A 25,215-nucleotide genomic window follows, 5' to 3' on the forward strand; every position below is an offset into this window, starting at 1 on the left:
TTCTCGAACATTGTCTTGTTAATGGACTGCACGAACGTGCATTGAACATCAATGTCTCTTTATCGTACACAACTATTTATGTAAAAATAGTATCTTCTCTTGTAATAAATTTTCTTCACCCGTTGGAATTTAAGGTGCCGCTAAATGGATGGATACTATCAACATTCACGAATGATCAATTATAGATCGTACGGTAGAATCAAAAAAAAAATTGCTGCTATGTTGATGGACTCGAAACATTCGCCATGGAAACGATCCAGTTGCAAAAACGTTATATTGAATCAATAAAGTGAAAAGTAATTTTCTGAAGTTAATAAAAAATAATAAAATGTGAAGATTTATGCTTTTTAATGGCATTTTTTTTCCAAATCCATAATGTGTGCATGCTTATTTTTTGCCTGCTGGGTTGCATTGAGGCTAGCAATGAGTTGTTTGATTATGATTGGAATAGAACGGAAATTGCCAATGGATCATTTCATTTTAGTTCTCCTGATTCCTATTGACACGAACTGTCCAAAAATTCAATTGTCACATGAGCCTCACATGATGAAAATGGAAAGGATATAGTTGTTGAAAATCCACAGGTTGTTGGAACTAAAGAAGTTGATTTGTCACGTATTTTTTCGGTACCTGGCTCTAATGTACTTAATGATTCATCCAAAGCTCCAGACACTAACCGTGATAGGAGTCAGCTGTTGGAAACGGAATACCGGAATAAGATCCTCGATGATTTATTTGAGGTCTATGCATGCTCAATGATTTTTACTTGTGTCTAATTTCTATTTCATGTTTGACTTCTGATTATTTTATCTTCTATTTTTGGTTTGACACATCCATCAGATTAAAGCATTTCTGAATCAGCGCGTGATTGAATTGAAAAATGAAGCGATTTGTCCTTGCAACATCAAGTCCAGGCAGTTGCTCCTTTTGTGCTGCAGCAATACACTTTTGACTTGATTCAGATGATGCAATCTGATATTTCCTTGGCTATTTCATTGTTAACAAATCGAAAAACAAGGGACATGATTATGATACTCAACTAAAAAGGTGTTAGCCTTTTTCCTAAAACCCAGAACTTATATTGCCTGCAGTCCTCTCTTTGAGCATTGCGCTTCAGCCCACCACTTTGATTTCAACGCTATTAAGAAAACCCATAATTTGGAATTTTATAAATGCTTAAAGCTCATCAACTACGTTAGGTCTCAAGTATGTGTATATAATCCTTTATTATTTGAATTCTTCATGAATTTGTTATAAATTCGTTACTTTATTTTGTAAGATTTGCAGTTATTGATTTGTGTGAGCAGTGCTTTGAGGCTTGTGCTTGTGGCTTTATTGATTATTTCGTAGTCTTACTAAAAGCAACCTTTTGTGTTAGTTGGGCAGTAACCTTGGGCTTTCCGGTTGTACCTTGCTCTGGTTTCTCATGAAAACTCTGCTTAAAGTGGAGTTTTTGTTTCTCTTGTATTTTTCAAGTTAGGTGATATCTTTTGTGTGTAACAGTAGATGATGTTTCAAATTTGGTATCCTGGTATTCTATAGAAATTCTAAAGCAAGAAGAAGCAGGAAAGAAAAAAAAGAAATTGAATCTCAATTGCGTTCCTGGAAGTCATAAATTGCTCGGCTTCTATTAATGGTGCTGCTCAAGCTGAGTAATTTATTCATCTGCAATATATTTTCCTCAAAGTTTGTACCTGCTGGTAGCACCTTGTATTTAGGGGTAGTTGGAGTGGCACGATATTTCTCATTATAATAGAAATGTCAATAAAACAATAGTATCTTCAATATTTTATATATAAAGAAAGAATGCCATTTTATTTTTTTTTATAAAGCACTTCTCTTCTCTCTTAACAATAGGGTGGTTATTCTCACAATTGGACCTTATAAGTAATGGTTATCCATCAATTTTTTCTTCCAAAAAAAAAAAATTAAAGAAAATTAATGATTGAATCTTTAAAATTGGTGGAATATGTCAAAATGATCGAATCTCCTTAAATTTTACGTTTTTAATACATGTTAACAAATAAAGAATCAGAACCAAACGATTTAAAAATTGGGTTGAGCTTCTTTAAGGAGATTCATGCTCTAGTTTAGACAATATTCCAAGGGAGCAATGTTGAAATAATCTCATAAATTGCACCATTCAGTCCCTGTTCGTAGTGAATTTAAAATTTACTAAAAAATTTAAATTAAAGTCAATAATTAATTTTAATCACATATTTCATGAAATTCACAACTTTTCAACCACACATTTCATTAATTTCTATCAAAATTTACAAAAAATCTAATTTTAATTCTTACCTAACAGGATCTGCTTCTTTCCCTGTTATTGTAATTTTCTAATCCACACTCGAAATCAAGTTTAAATTATTTTAAATATTTTAGTGGCCAAGAGTTTTACACTAAAAAAAATGGTTTCAAGTACGAATTTTTCATTCTTGAAGCTACAATATTCGTTGCTAATGATCTTCACTAACGAAAAATGATCAACTGCAATTCCGTTGCTATTATGAAGGTCGCTGATAGTTACCCAAAAAAATTTCGTAGGTAAAGTGTAGAACTTTTACCAACAAAATTTCCTTAAAGTAAAGGTCTTTTCAATAGCATTGGAGAATCTGTTGGTAAAATATTCATTTCATATTCTACTTACAAGATTGTAACAAAACGTATAGGTATCCATAATCGTCCATGATAGTTACGTAAGTTCACAAGTACCCACACTTCGTGTGAATGTGTAAAATTATCATTTGGACAATTTTGGACGAATAGGGCCACGTTCATCCAAGGTGCTGAAATGGCTCCCCCTGTGGCAACCCGACGCCCCCACCAATAGGGGGCGCCAATTAAGCCCCCTGTTTGGACAGAATAATCCTTATAATTTATATTGTTGCTTGTGCTCTTCATTAAAAGAGATGGAAAGTTGTAGTTGTTTATCTGAAAAAAATAGTTGTGCTGTCGTAAATCGAAATGAAGGCTGAGAGAGAGAGAGAGAGAGATTGATGGTTGCTGTAATTGTGGGGGACGGTGGTGGGGTAGGATTAGCGAGGGTTGTGGGGGAGAGTCTTTTCCAAGAAAAATGAAAAAATACAAAAGACTGTGGATGAAGCAACAGCTGAGAATGAGTGGCAGGCAGATATATAATATAATACTATATTTTATATACCTACACACACCTATAATATTATTCAATATTATTTGTTGTTCTTGTTCTTTATTCTTTTTGCAGGGAAATGGTGGTTCTGAATAGGATGTCAATTTGGTCTGTTAGTTCAGACCGTTCGTGGTTTGGTTCAAAAAAGCTCAAGCCGGTTTGGCTAGAGACTCATACCAAGCCCCTTTTTGGGACGTCTGCCTAAGCTTGAGCCGGGTCTGTGTGGCTTGTTAACTAGAATAACTTTTGGCCAGTGACAAGCCGATCTTAAAAAATGAAATGAAACACGCTGCCTTCAAAAGACAATAACTATTACCTTCAAAAAGGCAACAGGCAGCTAAGTAGTCTGTGTTAAAAAAATAAAAAAAAAAGAGCTATCAGGCCGAGCCGAATATTCGAGTCGAGTCTAAATTTTTTTGGCTGAGCAAAAGATCGATTCGACTCGACTTGTTAACATTTCTAATTCTGGATGGATAAATGCATATCTTTGGAGTCAGATTTTGTAGGATTTCAGAGGGCAATTTCAAGTCATTTTCATTTCTTTCGACATGTTGACATGGATGGAAACTTTTGCGGACCCCAATTCTACTCATTGCTCCCAAGAACGTTTACACATATCACTAGAGTTTTTCTTGTCTTGCTTTAAAATACAGAAACTTGATTCACGCACCCACATTCGTGTGTATCTATCTATATACCCTAGAAATAATGGTACACAGACTATTTGTGATTTGAACACAGAATTTCTTAAAATCAAATCATGTGATTTCTGTACTTATTAGTATTGTACACCTAATTTATATACCCTAGATATGTACACAGACTAGTTGTGTGTTTGAACACAAAATTTCTTAAGTTCAAATCACGTAGTTTGTTATTAATTTTAAAAAAAAAATTAAAAAAATCAACCAACATTACAAGAACACTCTGAAAATATTATTTAAATGAATTTTTCGATCTTTGTTATCCTCTCTTTAAAATTTGTGGATCATCTTCCATCATTCTAGATTCTTTATACTTTTGTCCGGCCTATTCCATGCCGTTTTAAATGAGAAAAGAAAGTATTAACTTTCAATGCGAAAAAGCCATTTAAGTGAAAAACGCTAAAGTCCTAAACCTTTTTTTTTTCCACACTTTGATAGGTTCTTTGCTATACAAACAAGGTTGGGGATATAATTTAAAAATAAGGAACACGTTTCAAAAACTGATTGGCCAGTTTAAAAACAGAAGGAAAAGAAAAATGAGCAGACAAACAGGTGCACAATCCTTTTTCTCCTATTTGAGTAGCTTTATTCCAGAAAAAGGGGTACATAAGCATCATTTTCTTTTCTATATTTAATGATTTGTCACTTTATTTATTAATGGATAATTGGTTATGAATGGGAAATCCAAAAATAGTTATCTCACAATTTTCCTCTTAATTGATATGAAGCAACTAGGCTATGTTTGATAGCCCAAAATTTTTCATGGAAAATGAAAAATAAATTCCATTTCCCACTTTTAACTTGTTTGATAGCCAAAAATTTAGAGGCAATTGGTTTTCCACATTTTCCTCACACGCTCACAATTTCCAGGTTTTTGGGGAATTTATCTTCCCATGGGGTAAATGGTTTTATGTTTTCCACCCTTTTTTTGTTTTTGGTGTTTTTTTTTTTTTTTTTTTTTTTTTTGGCAATGTGAACAAATTTGTAAAAGATGACATCTTTTAAATTGACAATTTTCATATAAAACAAAGCTAAACACACACCAAAATATAGATGATTTTTTTTTGGCAATGGAAACAAATTCTAAGGACAATTGTAGAAGTGAGTATTTCTTAAATTGACAATTTTCATAAAAAATAAAGCCAAAAGACACTTATTTCAATATTTTTCAGATGAAAAATTTTATCAATAAAACATTATTAATTGACAATTTTTAGTAAAACAATTTCTAGATAATTCTGTTACCTGAAATTGGTTTTCTTTCCACCCAAATTCAATCTTTGCAATCAAATGGACCCTTACATATATTCGTAAGACTATTTTTTTTGGCTATATATCAATTAAATTTACTTTATATGTTTTAGTACAATTAATTCCATGTTTGAAACTCATCTGAAAATGTTTCTATTATTATTATTATTATTATTATTATTATTATTATTATTATTATTATTATTATTATTATTATTATTATTTGTAGAAGTGTTTATCGAGGAAGTCACCCTTTTGCCACCTTTCAATCAAAATTCTTATAATAAGGAAGAAGCATTTTCAAAAAATTATTTAAATAGGTCCAAAAGTTTTAATCTCTAATTTTATTTATTTTTACATTTTAAAAGCCTTGTTATATAGGTTCTTAATTGATTAAACAATTTAAATTATAAACTATAACAAAATTCTAAACATAGAGTATTTAAAATTGATATTTGGAAGTATAATCAATTGTCTTAGCCACTGTTTGGTTTAGATAAAAATATTATTTTTAATAAATTTTGATAAAAACTTATGAAATGCATGATCGATAAAAGTAATGTGTTATTATTAGCATAATGAGACATTGGTTCAATGGTGCACATTGTGAGAGATTTACATGTCTTAATTTTGAAAACGTGTCATCTTTTCCATTTATTTGCATTCTATGAAATTGATCTCCTTCTCCAATGAGCAGGTGATTAGGCTTGTTTCATTCTATGTACGAGCTTGTTTTTAACTATTCATCAACTTGTATAGATATATGACCTTGATTTGTAAACATAATTTTCTTGACTTTGTTTAAATTCCTTGTTATCAATGTTTGTTTTCCTTTTACATCCTTTCTTCTTTTTCTTGCGCAGATATTTTTAGGCCTTCAAATTGATTTTAGAGTGTATTTGATTGCCAATATTTTTTCATAATAAATGTTGTTTTTCCACTCAAATTTCTACTTTTGTGCTATTTGATTGATTTTTTCCATGAAAAATATTTTGCTACTTTTGATCATGTGACCATATTTTTCTTAAAAATAAGGAAAATATTTTTTTTTGGGGAGTAAGTTTTTATTTTTTAGATAATTCACTCTCTTTTCTCTCTCATCTACTCCCTCTTCCATCTACCTACCAAAAAAAGGACAAGTATAACATTTTTTAGATTGAAATAAAAAATCAAGCAAACACATTTAATCTATAATTTTCATGCAAATAATTTTCAGACAATTCAATTACCTAGAATTTATTCTTTTTTCATATAAATCCCACGTTTTCAATCAAAATAAACCCTCAGAGAATTTTAAGTTTTTGGTAAATTCTAAAAAAAGTAAATATAGAATACTATATATAATTTAGAAGAGCAATATACTAACATTTTTATAAATTTTGAGATTCAAAAGATGTTATTTTTTATTCCAAATATATATAGTGAAACATTGTCTTAGAAAAATATTTGATAATAAAAAATATTGTTAGAAACCGCGTTAAAATAAATTTTACAATATGATGGAAGAGATTTCGAGTTAAGTGATGTCTAGTTGTTAGATAGCACGTTGATAGCACTAAAATATTATGAGTTCGCAGATCGGTGCAAATATGATAAGTAATTGTGATCTTTTCTTACTTGAGGCAATTTTGAACACGTTTTGGTAATTTGGTTATAATTTTGGCTACGTTTATCAGAATCACAATTCTGACCCCAACTCGAAAAGGTTTTTCACCACGCATGTTGTGGTCACCATAGGTGGGCATCAATTTTGAGGCCAAAACTAGTTGTTATCCCTCCCTAATTTCCATTTTTATTATTTTTTTCCATTTATGGTAATATTTCGGTTGCCGTTTCGAGGTGATCATGAACTCGATTTGAGCTAGATTTTTGGCAGGGTATTTCTTTTATTACGTATTTTATTTTGGTAGGATTATTGAAATTTTTCTATTTTTGGTAGAATTTCAATAATTTCGAATTTTCTCAACTATATAACTCAACTTGTGGGTTATTTTTAGTTATTCTGCAGTTCAATAAATTTGAATTGAATTTCAGAAAAATTCTCTCCGTCTTTGTACGTTTTTCTTTATATTCCTTCCTATGAAATATCTGTTACAGCTAATTTCCAGGATAATCGCTATGCCGCTTGACGTCACAATACTACCAATGATGATAATAATAATAATAATACAAAAAGAAACATTGTTGCAATCAATATCTTCATTGTAATATTTGTACACGAGCACGTCAATGAATTATTTTTGTCTACGAAACACTAAATGCTATTTTTGAAACATATAGAATTCTGGAAAAAAATAATAATAAATACTTAGTTAATTATTTTCATGGTTGATTTTCTCTTTAACAAAGCAAAAGCCGATTCTTAACAAATTCTCCACCATTGAATATTTTAGATTTATTTAAATAAATATTTTTCATCCTTGAAACTCAAGGTTTTAGATTAGATATTTTGACATTCATGACAATTTCTTCGATAATCTACACATAAAACTAGAACATATAGATTCAATCTACTATCAAAGAACATCTCAAAGATTTTTAAACAATCAAATATTATTTTTTAATAGTTTAAACTTTTAAATTAATTTATCTTGACACATGGGCACAAAGAAACTCTTCAATAATGCTTGGTTACTATAATGTTGTGTTACACATGAGAGAGAGAGAGAGAGATGACTGGGCTATGTAGACTCCCCAAGTCCAGACAAACATAAGAAGAAAATATATTCTTGAACAAGCACAGGATTATACTCCATCCAGCGTTTAGCAGTTGACCGAAAAGAATACGCTGTTTTCACCCATTGATTCCACGAGACAACGCCCCACACGTTGTACAGCCAACATGCAATAAATCGCTCCACTAAAAAGAACATCAGCAATTTCTTCATCCACTATCGGTAATTATTTGATAAATTTCGAAGAATGGAAGGGGAGAGAGGGTTTCAACCCAATTATGATCAGCTTCAAATTTCCTTTTCTGCTCCTCCTCCTCCTCATCCTCTACATCATGAAATGGGGTTTATACAGTTTGAAGATCAGAATCAGATGATGAGCTTTTTGGTACCCTCGCAATCTTCTCAAATATCTCAGCCTCTAGACGGCGGCGGAGGCGGCGGCCACCCCATTAAGACAACCAGCACCACCAGCAATAGAGTTTTTATAGGATTAGACAATAATGAACTTCTGAACACTAGACCCTCATGGAATAACGACCAGGTAGTTGGGTTGGTCCAATAATAATATTATTTTTGAATTCTTCCTTCTTATTATACTTTCTTAATTTATAAACTATAGCAGCTTTCTATAAGTCAAGGGTTGGTTCGTTTTGGTATTCATATTGATTTTTGGGTAACTTGATGATGTAGGTAGGAACACTAGATCTCAAGGCTGTTAATGATGAGAACTGCAGTGGTAACGCCAACGAAAGTGGCAATTCATGGTAATTTATCTTAACTCTCTTTCTCTAGATCTCTTCTTGTTCTTCTTCTTCTTTCAAGCTGGTGTGTCAAGTTTACATCTCTCTTCACCCACAAATATACAGAACCAAGAATTCCTTTTGATGATGTTTCCATTCAGAAGTTGGTTTTGCGGCTAGCTTTTCATTTGGTAGTATTTTTGTTCCGAGACAATTTGCAAACAGGAATGCTTGCGTGTGTTCAGTAACCCTAAAAAGCCAGACTCTTCAACTTTTAGCGAGAAACTAAAGAGATCTACTATATATGGAAGAGATTCCTCAAAGAAATCTCTCTCTAGAAATATAGACATACACACAAATCTAGTGCACGATCATGTTCGTGCTCGTGTAGTGTAATGAACTAGTGAAGTCTGAAAGGACAACTGGTAGACCCACTACATCTCTGTGCACTCATTCAATTATCAAGTCCATATATAAGTGATGTTGTACTGGAAAGTTTGAAAATTTTTCCGTTAATGTTGGTTAATATGAGTTTTAAGCCTGAATACATAGGCAGACAGGTAAATTGATCCAAGTATTGCAGGTGGAAGAGCCCATCTTCAGATAATAATGGCAAGGTCAAAGTGAGGAGAAAGCTAAGAGAGCCCAGATTCTGTTTCCAGACAAGGAGTGACGTAGACGTGCTTGATGATGGTTACAAATGGAGAAAATATGGTCAGAAGGTTGTCAAGAACAGCCTTCATCCAAGGTATTAATTTCTCACCCCTAAACAACATTGCTAGTGTTTATAGTAGTCGGGTTGTGGTCATGTTCAGTATTGCTTACCAAACTCGTTACACAAGTGAGAATAAGAGAAATATAACTCCAATTTTCTGAATTTTATTTTTCCGGTTTATGAAAATTCAAATAATGCAGAATTTCATTGCAGTGGAGATTTCTTGCAATTGATGATGTAAAAAATGTTATATGCAACATGGTCTATAATTATTACCCTAGCTAGTGCTATCAGAAGTGGTGAAGAATGTTGAAAGTATACTGTTTCAGTTATGTTGGCTTCTCTATCTCCCTCTCTTCTATAATTTCTCTCTTGAAATATGAATGTGAAGCTTCCTAATTTCTCGTAGGAAGTGGATAAAAGAATTTTTTTTTAATACCTAAAATGGGATTTATGAGGTATAATATCACATCATAATCATAAATTTGTGTGCCAACCAGAGATTTTCAATCTTGTCAATAATCAAGTAATTGTCATTTTCTTAAGAAATTAAGTAATAGATGGTGATCAATCCTCCCCCCCACCCCCAGACACCCCCATTGTTAACGTGTACATTCACTAAAATTTAAAAGAAAATTGAAATTAATAGAATTAATCTGTACTAATTATAATCAAGCATGAAGTTCTCACTAGAGCTGATAAAACTTCATGATCAGATTATTTTTCTCTACTATATGGTGCGAAAATGGTTGAAAGGCATGATATTTTCCATCATAAATTAAACAAACTGATTTAATTATTGATCTATATCTAGGAAGGTTGAAGTCCATCCATAATGTAGGAAATCAAAAAAGTTTCGAAGTCTTGGACTCTCTCAATATAGAACTGGCTAATAATGGATGAATATTTTTTGATAATCTTCAGTAAAAATCAAAATAATGAAATAAAAGAGAACTTTTTCCCCCATAAACGAAAACGAATAAATTAGGTTGTTCAAAAAGTGCCAAGTCTTTGTCTCAATTATCTAATGAAATATATTTTTGTGTTATCCTCTACAATCTTTTACATTTTGACGCCCTTCAAATTCATTCAATAAACCTAAAGACCTTCCCTCGTTCAAAACTAGTTATGACATATTATTTCACTTTATTGTATGTAACTTGAGGTGGACTTAGTCCAGCAGGGAACGAGATTATGAAAGAGAAGAAACTAAGAGCTTGTTTGTTGTGTAGTCTTATAGTGGATCAAAGGTTGTAACTTGTACGTGTTAGTATTTCTATGTCATCTTTTGTGAAAATCTTAGTGTTACAAGAAGTGTGAAATCTCAAAACTAATATCTCAATGTGTCAACTACTGCCCGTTTACGAGTTTCTAAGTACTAATTATGCAGCCTAGTACCATAGAGGTTCTATAGAGTCATCATGTATCCTTTCTTTCTTGATTTAACTTTACTATTTCATTGACAACTGAAGATTTCTCCGTGTTATCTTGCAGGAGTTACTACAGATGTACTCATAGCAATTGTCGAGTCAAGAAACGGGTCGAAAGGCTTTCAGAGGATCGTCGGATGGTAATAACAACGTATGAAGGTAGACATAACCATTCCCCCAGTGACGATTCAAATTCCTCCGATCACGAGTGTTTCACCTCATTCTAGAGCATAGATGTTTAAAGAATTCGTACCACGTTCTGTTAAATTATATATGACTGAGTTTGCTTGAATAACGTATTTAGTATTTATTTATACATTTGCACAAGTAAATTAAAATGAATTTGTTTAGCTAAAAATTAGATTTTTAGTAGATTTTGATAGAAAATGATAAAATTGGTGGTTGAAAAGTTATGAGTTCCATGAAATGTGCAATTGAAAATGAATTTGAGAAAAAATGAGTCTTAGAAATGGGGGCCAAGTATTGGCGAAATGTGTTGGATTTGTATTTTTATCCTCTGATTCTCTTTTTATGTTGCTTCGTGGGGCTAAGTTGAAGTAATTTTTCCCTTGGCATGAGATCTTGGAGCTGAAAGTTAAGACCTTTCTCTGGATTAATTGGGAACTCGATATGGTTTTAAGGTTTATGGGGGAATATCCACTTGAACTCCTTAAAAATCAATGCATGATGGAGTGAGTGGATGTGTTAGATTTTTTTGGGAAAATATTGTGGAAGTTTAGGAGAAATGAATGTGGAAGACAGCCATTCTTTCTTCTTTTTTTATTAGTCTATACAGCTGAGAAATTGATTTAAACTAAGAAACAAGACAACAGAAAAATGAAATTTACTTCTTGTCTAGGATCTATAATGTCATATACTATGCTAAATTTAGAATAGATTTATGATAAGTCCTTTTGAAACTGATTAAAGTCTGTTTAGCATGGTTTCTACTTCTTTTCAGAAAAACTTTCTGCCTTTTTCAGAAAGTTATTTTGGTCAATTGCTTCTATAAGTTCTTTCAGTAGAATAAAACACTTTAAGATAATTATCCACACGTGTTCAAAATCGACTTCTTAGTCTTTCGACTTTTCAAAAGTTCTACGAAATGGGCCCTAAAATAAGTCCAACCTTCCCAATTTAGGTACAAAGAGCAAGAATTGTTGTTAAAGCAATCTTTAGTCAGTTTTGGTTTATCGAAGGTAGTTTTGATGATTATCAATTCAGCATCTGCCTTAACATGCTTGATTCTACATGTTGAAGGGGGTTCTTAGCTATACTAATCTCATCCATGTTATCAGTAGAGTTCTCATGCTGCCTACTTGTTCGCCATTTTAGTACCTTCGGAAGCGAGTTTAGCTATAAGAGGTAACAAATTCTTGAATCGTGGTCTACAATTCAAAGATTTAAAATTATGTGTTTCTTGCTTCTTCATGCCGCCACGTTTGTTTTACACAACTTATTTGAAAATTATTCTCCCTCAACTTTTCTTTTACACCAAAGAAGAGCATAATCAGTTTTGGAATAACAAATGAAGCATTAAATTATTATTGTCTTAGATAATTCTTAATCTCAACTTAGTTAGCAGAGGAATCATTTGCATTTTATAAAAAAATTATTGTCGATCATAATTATATGACCGTCTTGGAATAATGTGTTTACGTATGAACTAAATTGGTCAATTTTTCCAACTACATTGAAACGGGTTTAGAATAAAATCCAATAAAATAATAAAAATCCCAACTTATCAACTTGTCTGGTAGATTATATTGCAATACAGATTTAAATGCTCACCAAAAAGAACATATAGCTTACCATCAAGCTTAGGAACTGAAGTTGAGCAACAAAATCTTCAAGCAATATAACAAAATTCAAAGACCCCGAGCCTTCAAATGAAGCAAAGACATCTTATATTCATAAAGAACTTGACGAAAAACTCATTTTATTTTATTTTTTTCAAACTCATTTTCAATTACACATTATCACAATAAAATATTTTGCACATAAACCCAAATTTTTTTATTTTTATTTTTTAATCACACAATCTCCAAAATTTTACTATTACAAAATTCATTTTTAACCCAAAAAAAAAAAAAAAAAAAAAAAAAAAAAGGCTAAAGAAATATGGAATCCATACATTAAAAACACATCCCCAATTGAACAGTAAAAATTATTTCAACGCGTGAAATGAAAAACTAAAAGCAGCCAGAATCTGTCTTCGGACTGAAAAGCTATTTCTATTTGAAATAAAGATGAAGCTTTCCAGGGAAAAGGGTGCTTACAATAACAGATTAATTTTTCAGTAAGGAAATAAAGATGAAGGAACCTTGGATCAAAGAAAGATAATTTGACCTCCCCAAAAGCTAGCGGTTTGGATTTTTTGATTCGGCAGACCAAATAGGAGGCCTAATTGAGTACTCCTTGCTTGGCTTTTCATCTTTCTCAACTTCATCATCTTCTAAAATGTCCTTCGAAAATGCATCAGGATTTGCTTTGATACAATTCTGTAGAGACACAAATGGATGCACACAGTCTGCTCCCTTTTCTTCAGCTGTGCTCTTGAGAAAACAGACAAAGGCATCAGAGAACTGGGTTCCGCATGGGCCACTTCGCAGGTGAGCAATGCAAGGGCATTCCAGTGCTTTCTGAGCCTTCACTTCGAGAGATTGATTCTCATCCTCGGCACCATATGCTGCAGCTTCAGCAATCAATGAATCAAGTGACGGCTGAGCTGCATTGTCAGTTCCAGCAGACGCTGACTGTGTTTTTGGATTGCTTTGATCTTCTACAGTAGCAGCACTCTGTGCTTGTCCCATTGAAAACACTGAAAAGATAATTATTTCATAACAAGATTAAAAACAGACATGAAAATTAAACCGGGGGACCTCATACATAAGCTGACCAAGTACTGTACTCAAGAGTTTCCATTGGCCAAAGATTAGACGTATGCACACATTTCCTAAAGAGCAAGGTGTCTCAGAAAGGATTTCCTGCTACATCATCGGAATGTAACAAAGTATATGAACAAGACTCCTTGTCTGAATATCCCAAAAATATTAATCTGAAGACCAGAGATGTTACCTACAGTTCAGTATTTTAGGACAAGTCAGAGAAATCACATGGACATTTAATTTTCCCAATTTGAATCTACACAAATCTAATTTTTTTAAAAACGATACACCCAAATATTTTTAGTTAATCAGCTTGATACTAAACATGCATTGGGTCGAGATATCTCTACATGTCAAAAGGCAAACAACAAGATTGCTGAGCATTGTGCTATCCTGCAATGTGAATCCACCACAAAACTCTTGGGATGCCGGATATAGTATAGAAAAGAAGCTGGAATCTTGTATGTTGATGCAACCAAGAAAAATCAAGAGTAAATTGATGAAGTGCTGAGTTTCTTGACAAATTTATTCTCAAAAGCTTGAAGATTCAGTCAGTCTGAACAAATATAGTCAAAGACAAAGCACATTAACCCAGACGTGACTCCAAAATTTCAACTATACACTTCCATCAACTGCATAACAGGTTCAAATCGTCCGACAAATGGCTGATTTACCCAGAATTAACACTTCCATTCTCACATGATTCACCAACATTTTTCAGCTTTTGGATGCCTATCCCATCAAATATTTTTAGTTTTAATCAATTTTGAAACTACATAGAGATAATTATGGAATACGTGTGCAGTAGAAAACACGGAAAGGACTAAGTACAAATACGGATGCAGTAGAAAACACGGAAAGGACTAAGGATAAATATTCGCAATTTAAGTGAAGCATTTTGTAATGGACATTTTATCAAACAGTTGGGGATCCCAAGAAATCAGAAAACGAGGTGCAACAATTTGATTGCATAAGCCATCAAACATTGCCATCTACTATAAAACTATTAGTGATTTATTGAAGTGCAGCCAATACTTCCACACACGAAGCCCCCGGTGGCCACGATTCTATTCAATGGCATAAAAACCTCACAAGTTAATGATTACAACATCTCCCCATCAAATTGCATAACAACCATACATAACGAAAAAAGTTGAAAAAAATCTCGTCAATTTTAAAGAACCAGATAGTTGACCGTACCTTCGAACGCTGCCGCCGCGCCGCCGCCAATAAAGAAAATGAAAATTCGGTTCTTTGGAGACGGCTAGTAAATTGCCAGATGATCACTTAACGAAAAATGTTCAAAATCACATGAAAAAGATTTAAATTATTCTCTTTTAGAAATGATCACATTATTGTTCGACTCACGAGTCATCTATTATGAAGGTCTGAAGAAGGTTGGTATTTAACTTTTGATATAAAATATAATGAGAGTTTAGAGTTATATAAAATGTTAATGTAAAATAGAGAGTGAAAGTAAAATTATACAGTATAGGCAACTATTTTCAAAAAGCTAAAATACTTTAGATTAAACTATTAAATATTCGGGCTTCCTCCCTAGCAATGGTTCTATTGAATCACAGTTAAATATTCAGTAAATAGTTGTCTCATTATTTAGGAGCTGATACAATACACGCTACGCCTATAATGCAAAATTATATAGCGAACAATCAACAAGTAACAATGTACGTGATCATATGCAAGTACATGGTCAAGAGAAACTGAGAATTTGAATAAAGAACCAAAGGCTATTTCACGATATGTTGAATCGTGCTTTTGTTATTTTGCGCATGAATGAATAATGTGCCTTCAATAATGTCAAAAGATCATTATAGTGAATATCATTTGAAGGGAGACTATAAAGTGTAGATGATCTAAACAATGATGTTTTGATCTTGGCGATTGTTATACCATAATGTGAGCACCAGAATCATGTGATAACATGACACTTGATTATTTGCTCGACAAATTTTAAATCTTTTGTCGTGTTTCATGTGTGACCCATTTCCAAGCTACATTATGAATGTAACCGTGTTGCTATATGATGGAGAAATTAAAGAAAATGTGGTAGGCGAATGGAAGTGGGAAATAGGGTGGCGACATTAATTCTTGTTCCAACATGCATAAAATTGGATGACTGATTTGTAAAATTTAGATGAAGCTCAACGTTGATGATAATATCTATGTAGAAGATTTGGTTAAGAGTACCATCAATGCGACACATTCCTTCAGAGGATATGGTTGATGATGTACATGTGAGATAGTGCCTTTAACTTTTCAAACATGAGCCCTTCTATGATCAAAATTCCATATATATATATATGCATCAAATTGTTGTGAGATAGTTGTGTGAGCTGAAAGTCCCAACTATAGCATATTGTACTTTGTCCACTGCCAAATCATAATATATACTACTGAAAGTCCCAACTAGTAGCTACTGAAGCTGTTAAACAACATCTTAGGTTGAAGGGGATGTTGCAAGATTTAGAATACTTGCAAGATAATGCCAGTTTATTTTGATAGCCAATCCGTACTTCAATTATGTAAGAATCAAAACATGTGAATATTTAAGCTATATTTTATAAGAGACGTAGTAGCAAAATGATTGGTTAACTAGAATAAGATCTCCTCATAGTTTAATCTATAAAATGTGGGGACTAAAATATTTCTCTAAAGCAAATTTAAGAGTTCCTTTAGGCCTGTTTGGCATGCCTCTTTTTTTTTTTTTTTTTGAAATTTTTTTTGAGCTTCTTGATTGGTTAATTTTTGTTTAGAAATTAATTTTTAAAATAGATTTTCCTATTCCAGAGGAAGTCACTTTGATCCAACATCTTTTAAAAACTCTTCTAGATAGGCGAAACACTTTTATAAAATTAGTTAAACGTGTCCAAAAGTAGATTTTGGATCTCAAAAGCTATACCAGATGGCCTCTAAGTCAATTGAGGTTAGTTAAGTTCCAACTAATATTTTGAATAGGTACTAACTTAGTCCCCGTTTGACAATAATTAAAATGAGTTTATTTATTTACTTATTTTTATTTTTACAAAATGAGTTTTTGGAATAATGATTTTTTGAAAAACTAGTCAAAGTTGAATGTGTATTGCATGTTATTCTAAAATTACCAATTTGTTGTGAGGATTTAATGAGTCTCAAACAAATTAAAGAAAATAAAATTTAGCATAAAAATTTAAGAATAGAAAATTGTACTCAAATTTTACTCTTAAAACTCAATTTCTATTATTCAAATTTTTTGTAATGATAAAATACTATAAATGAATAATCTTTTTATATTATATTTGAAACATAATAATTAATTGTTAATACGTAAATTAAAAAAATCCACTAAATTTTTTAGATATATGAATATGAATAAATTCATCTATAATAACCCCAAATTTTTTCATAAAATAATATTACACATACATCGAAATTTTTTCCTTCTTTTTCAACCACTCATTTTAAAAAAATAAATAAATAAATAATTCCACCTATTTTCATTCCCCAAAATGGGGGCCAAACAGGGGCTAAATGAGCAATCTTTTTATATTACATTTAATACATAAAAATTAATTGTTAATAAATAAATTTAAGCACCCATTAAAATATCTAGATACATGAATATTAATAAATTTATTCATAATAACTCTAAATTTATGTAATTCAAGATTCATGAAGTGAAAATTCATTGAATCTAGATTAATGTGAATGTTAATTAAATGAAAATTAATAGCACAAATTTCATAAATGGCAATAATGTTGTAGTATTTATTTCATATCGAAGTAAGGTATTATTGAAATAATTGAATTATAGAAGGATTAAAATCGGCCAAAAAATAATTCTCCATTGATGTGATATTTTAATAGATCGAACCCTCTGTTTTCTCTACAAGAAAAGTTGTGCTCATTTTTTCGTCTCTCTAAAATTGCTTTGTGCTTAGTTATTGGATGATCACTGTAAATTAGAGTGTGATTGTTGGGAAGATTATGATAACCTTTGGTAATTCACTTGTTCAGAGCATGGCAGGCATCGGAAACAGCCATCACAAGCATAGGAAGAGAAGTTTACTCTGTAGTTTCCATTGCATAAATAAGAACAAACAATTGATTTTATATCAATCAAGTCAGCCAACATAGTTACATATGCAATTATAATTGATCCCTCCATCAATGATTCCATTCTTGTTAACAAAATTATAAAACTAACAGCAGAATCAATGTGACATTCAACTAATGAAGCTGATCAACATCGAGCTGTAGACAGACAGAAAGTCACAGTATTAAGAAGAATTTTACCATGAAACTAAGAAGAGCTTTATCGCTTGGTATTAAGACAATGAAATACTGCTTAATATTTGCAATAGGCCATAAAAACAGATTTCCTCTCCTGTCTCATCACTCAAATAACAATTTCATGTTCGAGGCAAGCCTTCCTTTTGAGTACAAATGAAAAATATATGGTTTAAAACTTGATGAACTAAATGAAAGAACATCTTTACTGGTAGATTATTGTTTCTTACAAATATGTTGCAGTAAAAAATTTACTAATGTGGGAAACTAAATTCCATGTTTTTTCTGTGTGATTAAGAGATTACTTTGACCATTATTGTTCTTTGTTAGGCAGATTGATGTAGACATAATGCTTTTCTTCCTTTTTAGTCATCTTTTAATTTCCTATACTTGACTGTTAAATAGCTCCCTTCCTGGAAAGAAAGGTGGGAAAAATCCAATGTTGACTATGACTTATTGCCACTGGCAACATTATATACATGGATTCATGTTGTAATGTTCTCATAGACTATAACACCCTTTGAAGTATTCGCTCTAATTTGCTTAAAACACCACACCTTTCAGCTCGGGAATGGTTAGTTATGGCACCACCACACACAGGCCAGCTACTTCTCCATCTCCCTGCATCTCCCAGGATGATGAATATGAGGAATCGACTCAAAAATATCTTAAGAGCTTCAAATTCACATGCCCTTTTGATATCCCTTCTACCCAGAATCAGCAGCAGTTAGAATCATCAAGAACTTTGAGAAATTCAGTTTATACTATGCAATATTTGTATGGACTGTTCTCTTCATAACCCTTATCCCACGGCGCAAGGTTTCATTGATCCTTCTAGTAGCCAATGACAGAAGTGACCTTTGTGCTTCATAAGATCATTGACAAGCGAATTGTGCTGTTTTTGCTGTTTATGATCACATCAATTGAATTGATCTTTACTTGTGCTTTCATTAATCTATTCGTGACTCTTTCTGCGACTATGCCTATTGTTATACTTCATGCAATGTTGAGCAAAAGAGATGATGTGTTCATGAATGAAGGGAAGGGTGCAGGGGAGTTAGCTCCACTTGTGGAAGAAAGAGATAGTGAAGCAGAGCCTGTGAATATGGTGTGATGATGTGGGGGTCAAACTCCCAAATTTTTTTTCTTAAGATAGAAGGGAAAATATTGAAACGTATTTTGATGTGTTGTCGATGATTTATTTTCTTCTTCTTCTTCAATAAAAGAAAGGATGATATTTGATTGAGCCAGTCTTAAAGTATTCCATTTGATAGATTTAGTGCTTGTTTGATACAGATTTTAAGTCAATTAAAATCAATTTTTTGACCGTTATTTCACTATTTCAATAATCATTTTTTAATTATTCTCTCACAAGTAGGACCCATTTTATCTCTATTTTTAAATTATTCTCTCACAAGTAAGACCCATTTTATCTCTAACGGTCAAAATCAATTATCAAAATCCCTACCAACCAAGCACTTAGTACATAGTAATGCTATATGTATAACTGGGGATGATCATCTCCATGTGAAATGACACTAAATTATAAGAATAATAAAGTCGGTCTCATGTTTACACATTTAATTGATTACACATAAAACATTATTGTTTAGAACATAGTTATAAAAACTTGATCGGACTGGCCGGAAAATTGGTGACTCGAGCCCCCAACTGGGCCAGGTAGAACATTTTCATAGAGATGCAATTGACTCAGTCGAAAATCGAGTTGACCTAGTTAACTGGCGATTTTTATATTAACTCGACCAGTTAACTAGTTTGACCAATATTTAAAAGTTTGTCCATAAATTTTTAGACATCTAGATAGAGTGAGTATCACCTAACAACTAGAGATCAATTGTTTATTGTTATGTGTTTGCAATAATTATGTATTTGTAAATCATTTATAATTTCTTAAAAATATTTTTAAAAAATTATAGTAACTATTTTGATCAAAATGAATTGAATATTGAACAAAACAATATATAAATAATTAATGACAGATAATTTATAATTATTAAGCATTGACCCACCAATCTAACCACCAACCCACCAGTTCGACCAGTAACTCGAGACTTGGTGCCTTGATTGGGTCGATGGTTGGGTTGGGTTCAATAACTATGGTTTAGAACAGTTCGAGGGAAAATATTGGAGACTTACATATGACAATATTCTTCAAAAGAATTTCAATCGATGATAGTGAAAAAGCTCTATGATCACGTACAAAATCAAGAATATATTTAAACTAACTCATTTTAATGAACATCAAATTAAAAGGAGAATTTTTAACTACACCCACTCAATTTTCATCAAGACTTGGGGCCATAGAGAAATGTTCCATGAGAAACGCATTGACCAACATCCAGATCGAAACTATTCAATTAATTGAGAAGATTTCAAAACTCCTTTTTCTTAATACTCATTTTTAACCACATATTTATACAATAAAATATTTTACGCATAAACCTACTTTTTTTTTTAATACTTTCTAATCACATTCTCAAAAAATTCACTAATCAAAACAATGTTTTTCCCCAAAAAATGACCGCCAAACCGGGGTCAAGTTTCAAAGACTTCTTCCTTATCAACTAATTGAAAAATCGTGATCCAAAAAATTGCAATCGGGATCCTTGACCTGCTCAAAACATGGATTTAAGTCTCCAATCTTCAGATTTTGGCAGCTCTACCTCGTAGCTTTGGGAAATTATGCCGTCGAATTACCTTTGGATATATTCATTAGTTGTGAGTGGTGACAGGGACGGATCCAACACTTGGCGAGTCCTCGTGGTCGCGCGTGCTGAACCTCTAGGAGCCATTTTTTTGTTGGCAATATGTTAAAGTTTATTTTATATTACGGGTAATTAAATTTATTTTCAAACATCTCTTGGAGCCACTTGGTTAGAGCTTGAATATATATAGTGCAGGTCCGGGTTCTAATTCTTTATCAACAAGTTTATTGTGCAATATTTTAATTCTACAATTTTTGCCAAAATTCAATAGGGAGGGGGACTAAACAAGATTCAAACTTTTGACCTTTTGTTAGAGGTATTGTAAGCTTAACCATTAAGGCATCCCTGACTGTTGACAATAATATTTCTTAGGTTCTATTTGTTTTAATTCAAGTATAAATGTAAAGATTTAAATTCGTGCTCTTCCTTTAAATTATACAAAATCTGACAACAATGTTATTTGATGAGTCCAAATTATTTTTATAGTAGAATTATATATGTTCAATTTGAACAAAATAATTGTTAATGTTTAAACTTTATGCCTTATTTGATTCTAATTTTTTCTCTCTTTGTCAACCACACATCCTTCAATAAAATTCTATTATACGCAGATTCAAAATTTTTTGTTAACCACACATTCTCTATCAAATCATTATTTCAAAATGTTTATTTTTTTTTTATTTTTTTGCAAAAAATGGGTATCAAACGAGCTCTTAATATTTTATTGCGGTTGACGATAGACGGTTAATGACTGTCCGTACTAACTCAAACTCCTGAATTTATCCCTGAGTGATGACATATACGGTGCACATGTCCAAGTCGATGGCCTTTGGATGTGTTCACTAGATGAGAATTGTGACATGTATAGTGCACAACTTTAAGGGGCAAAAGAGTACTTATTTTCTTTATAAAAAAAAAAAAAAGAAAGAAAATAATTAAAAGAAAAATTCTTATCTCCCCCACCTCCACTATTTGTTGATAGTTGTTACAAAACCTCTACTTGTTCCATAACAACGTTGTGAAAAGCATTATGGGTTTTTGCACAAGTCAGAGAGACAATTTTGCCCTCCTAAAATTGGCCAAGTTTAATTCACGAGTTGATCTATTGAATAATTGGACAATTACCAAGGTACCTCAATTGCTATTTTTTCCCTGAAAGTTTGGGATGACGTTGCTAAAATTTGGAGGTGGGTAATGCACTTCTTGAAAAAGTTAGGAACCCTAAATATCATTTTCTCATTCTTTTATCACCATCTCCTCCCACATTGCATCCTTTTAGCTTAAATTATAGTCCACCGCCGTCGCCACCACCACCACCACGCATTAGTTCTAGCCTCCTAGAGTTGGGTGTAAGGATCAAGGTAGGAATGGTGGATAGAGTCGATGGTGAGATAATTACGATAATGTTAGGCAAATTGAGGTGGAATGGACAAATTTAAATACACCAATCGAATATTGAGTAGTGCCAAAAGATCTAGAAATTTTAGTAATTTTCAAATTAGACGGTACGTATAGAAAAGAACACAAATACAATGTATATTACGGCAATCATATTTGAAAAGGAAAAAAAACAAAGAAAATAATTCAAAGAAAAATCTTATCCCCTCACCTCCATAATAGTTGACAGTTGTTACGAAACCTCTACCTGTACCATAACAACGTTGTGAGAGTAGGAAGGGTTTTTGCACAAATCAGAGGGAATTTGGGTTGCGTGGTTGTGGCTGCCAGCGTCGTGGTGTGATTGAATTGGGGTAGTTCTATGTCAATGATTGGTGGTTGATGGCTGCTGGGAAAGTTGGAAAAATTTCCCCTTTCCTTTTTCTATTGTACTTTTCGTTTGCCCTTTTTAATTGTTTGACATAAGAAAGGGTCGAGAGACAAAGAGACAATTTTGCCCTTCTAATAATGGTCAAGTTCAATTCACGTGTTGAACTAATAAATATTTGGACAATTACCATCCAAGGTACCTCAATTGCTAATTTTTTCGCAAGTTTGGGATGATGTTGCTAAAATTTGGAGGTGGGTAATGTATTTCTTGGAAAGGTTAGGAACTCTAAATGTAATATTCTCATTCTTTTATCACCACCTCTCAAATTGCATCCTTTTATCTTAAATCATGGTACACCACCACGACGCCTTTGTTCTAGCCTTCTAGCGGTGGGTGTAAGGATCAAGGTAGGAGTGGCAGATAAAGTCGACGATGAGATAATTACGACAACGTTAATCAAATTGAGGGTAGAATGGACAAATTTAAATACACCGATCAAAGATTGAGTAGCACCAAAAAATCTAGAAATTTTAGTAATTTTTGAATTAGAAAGTATTAAAAGAATAGGGTGTTTTGGAGACATTTTTACGTAAAAATGTATTTTTGAATAATAAATTGATGAAAAATGTGTGATTGAAAAATAAAGAAAATTTTTTGATTTACGTATAATATTATTTTAATAAGAAATGTGTGGTTAAAAAAGAAGAGAGAAAAATACATTTTGAAAAAAATGAATACCAAACAGGGCCAAGCCTCCATTTGGCCCCCATTTTATGGAAATGGAATTGGGTGGAATAGTGGCTTTTTTTATTTTTATTTTTTATTTTAAGCTGAGTTATTAAGAAAGAAAGAAATTTTTTTAATTTACGTGAAATATTATTTTAGTAAAGATATAATGTAGTTAAAAATAAAAGTGAGGAAAACAAAATGTAAATTGATAGAATTTAACCGGGCGAAACGGGGGGTTAAAACAAGGGGAATTTGGCCAGATGACCTACTTGGACAATGATTTTGGACAAATAGCCTTTGACCATCATTAAAATGGAATAAAAAAATTTATATTTTTCATGATGAGGGTATTTTAGATATTTGACATTATTTGTTTATTGTATTTTATAAATAAAGACCATTTGACCAAGAAACATTGAAGAAAGGTTATTTTATCAAAATCATTGCTTGACTAGGCTTTTTTATCAAATTCCCCCTAAAACAACTCATCTTGAAGAATTGTCTTCTTCTATGCCCACTTCACAGTCAGAAAGTTTCACATACTTACACTCGCTCATCCAGAACCCTACATTACAATCCCACAACAATGTTACTCCAACCCACAACCTCAAAACCTCCTCTTTACCTTAGCAGCCACCAAAATCATTTCTATTCAAATTCATTCCCATCTGGGTTTCACCAGAATTCAACTTTTCCTCTTCGACAAGCTGTTGTTTTTACTACTAAAACAAATAAAAATCTACTCTTTATTACATGTTCTTCCATTTCACACGTCCACAGCTATGGAACGGTTGACTATGAGAAGAGGCCTGCGATGACTTGGAATGCTATATACAAGAGAATATCTATGATGGAGAACCCACATATGGATTCTGCTTCTGTGTTGAACCAGGTGGAAAATGAGGGCAAAAATCTTACCAAATGGGAGCTTTGTCGAGTGGTCAAGGAGCTCAGGAAGTTTAGGCGTTACAAATATGCTCTCGAGGTAAAAATAATGTGGAAAACCCCACCGAAGTTTCAGTTTGATTGTTAGTATTGATATAGTGGCTTTTGCTGTGATGCTGAAGTAAAGAAGAACCCGTCGAAAGTCATTAAGTAGTAACACGTGGCTCTTGGTCCAATAAAAAACCGCACATTTTAAGTTCGAATCTTTGATTGTAATTTGATGGTCCTGGATAAAAGAAGAGCCCCTTGGAAGTCTAAGTCTTAAAAGGACTAAGTACAAATACGGATGCAGTAGAAAACACGGAAAGGACTAAGGATAAATATTCGCAATTTAAGTGAAGCATTTTGTAATGGACATTTTATCAAACAGTTGGGGATCCCAAGAAATCAGAAAACGAGGTGCAACAATTTGATTGCATAAGCCATCAAACATTGCCATCTACTATAAAACTATTAGTGATTTATTGAAGTGCAGCCAATACTTCCACACACGAAGCCCCCGGTGGCCACGATTCTATTCAATGGCATAAAAACCTCACAAGTTAATGATTACAACATCTCCCCATCAAATTGCATAACAACCATACATAACGAAAAAAGTTGAAAAAAATCTCGTCAATTTTAAAGAACCAGATAGTTGACCGTACCTTCGAACGCTGCCGCCGCGCCGCCGCCAATAAAGAAATGAAAATTCGGCTCTTTGGAGACGGCTAGTAAATTGCCAGATGATCACTTAACGAAAAATGTTCAAAATCACATGAAAAAGATTTAAATTATTCTCTTTTAGAAATGATCGCATTATTGTTCGACTCACGAGTCATCTATTATGAAGGTATGAATAAGGTTGGTATTTAACTTTTAATATAAAATATAATGAGAGTTTAGAGTTATATAAAATGTTTATGTAAAATAGAGAGTGAAAGTAAAATTATACAGTATAGGCAACTATTTTCAAAAAGCTAGAATACTTTAGATTAAACTATTAAATATTCGGGCTTCCTCCCTAGAAATAGTTCTATTGAATCACAGTTAAATATTCAGTAAATAGTTGTCTCATTATTTAGGAGCTGATACAATACACACTTGCTACGCCTATAATGCAAAACTATATGGTGAACAATCAACAAGTAACAATGTACGTGATCATATGCAAGTACATGGTCAATAGAAACTGAGAATTTGAATAACGACCCAAAGGCTATTTCA

The 25,215-nt window shown here is 32.4% G+C and overlaps 2 protein-coding genes across 7 annotated transcripts; one reads left to right on the plus strand and one right to left on the minus strand.

Annotated features, from left to right (window-relative positions):
• The first annotated feature begins 7,782 nt into the window (after positions 1–7,782).
• LOC111378466 (probable WRKY transcription factor 12) lies at positions 7,783–10,980 on the plus strand. The gene is made up of 4 exons (XM_023001666.1): positions 7,783–8,322; positions 8,472–8,545; positions 9,105–9,269; positions 10,731–10,980. Exons 1-4 carry the CDS (start codon positions 8,029–8,031, stop codon positions 10,891–10,893), a joined length of 696 nt encoding a protein of 231 aa, XP_022857434.1. The 5' UTR covers positions 7,783–8,028; the 3' UTR covers positions 10,894–10,980.
• Positions 10,981–12,778: 1,798 nt separating this feature from the next.
• LOC111378468 (mitochondrial intermembrane space import and assembly protein 40 homolog) lies at positions 12,779–24,864 on the minus strand. Of its 6 annotated transcripts, none has more exons than XM_023001671.1 (3): positions 14,755–14,982; positions 13,578–13,653; positions 12,779–13,487 (listed from the first exon to the last, which is right to left on the minus strand). In XM_023001671.1, coding segments are annotated over exons 2-3 (462 nt in total). In that variant the 5' UTR covers positions 13,579–13,653; positions 14,755–14,982; the 3' UTR covers positions 12,779–13,026. The 6 variants fall into 6 exon arrangements, with proteins under 6 accessions (XP_022857439.1, XP_022857437.1, XP_022857442.1 ...); XM_023001669.1 differs by having other exon boundaries at positions 13,578–13,744; XM_023001674.1 differs by lacking the exons at positions 13,578–13,653; positions 14,755–14,982 and adding an exon at positions 24,657–24,864.
• Positions 24,865–25,215: the final 351 nt, after the last annotated feature.

Source organism: Olea europaea, unplaced genomic scaffold (genome assembly GCF_002742605.1).
Source record: "Olea europaea var. sylvestris unplaced genomic scaffold, O_europaea_v1 scaffold1817, whole genome shotgun sequence".
In the NCBI taxonomy this organism is placed as follows: Eukaryota; Viridiplantae; Streptophyta; class Magnoliopsida; order Lamiales; family Oleaceae; genus Olea; species Olea europaea.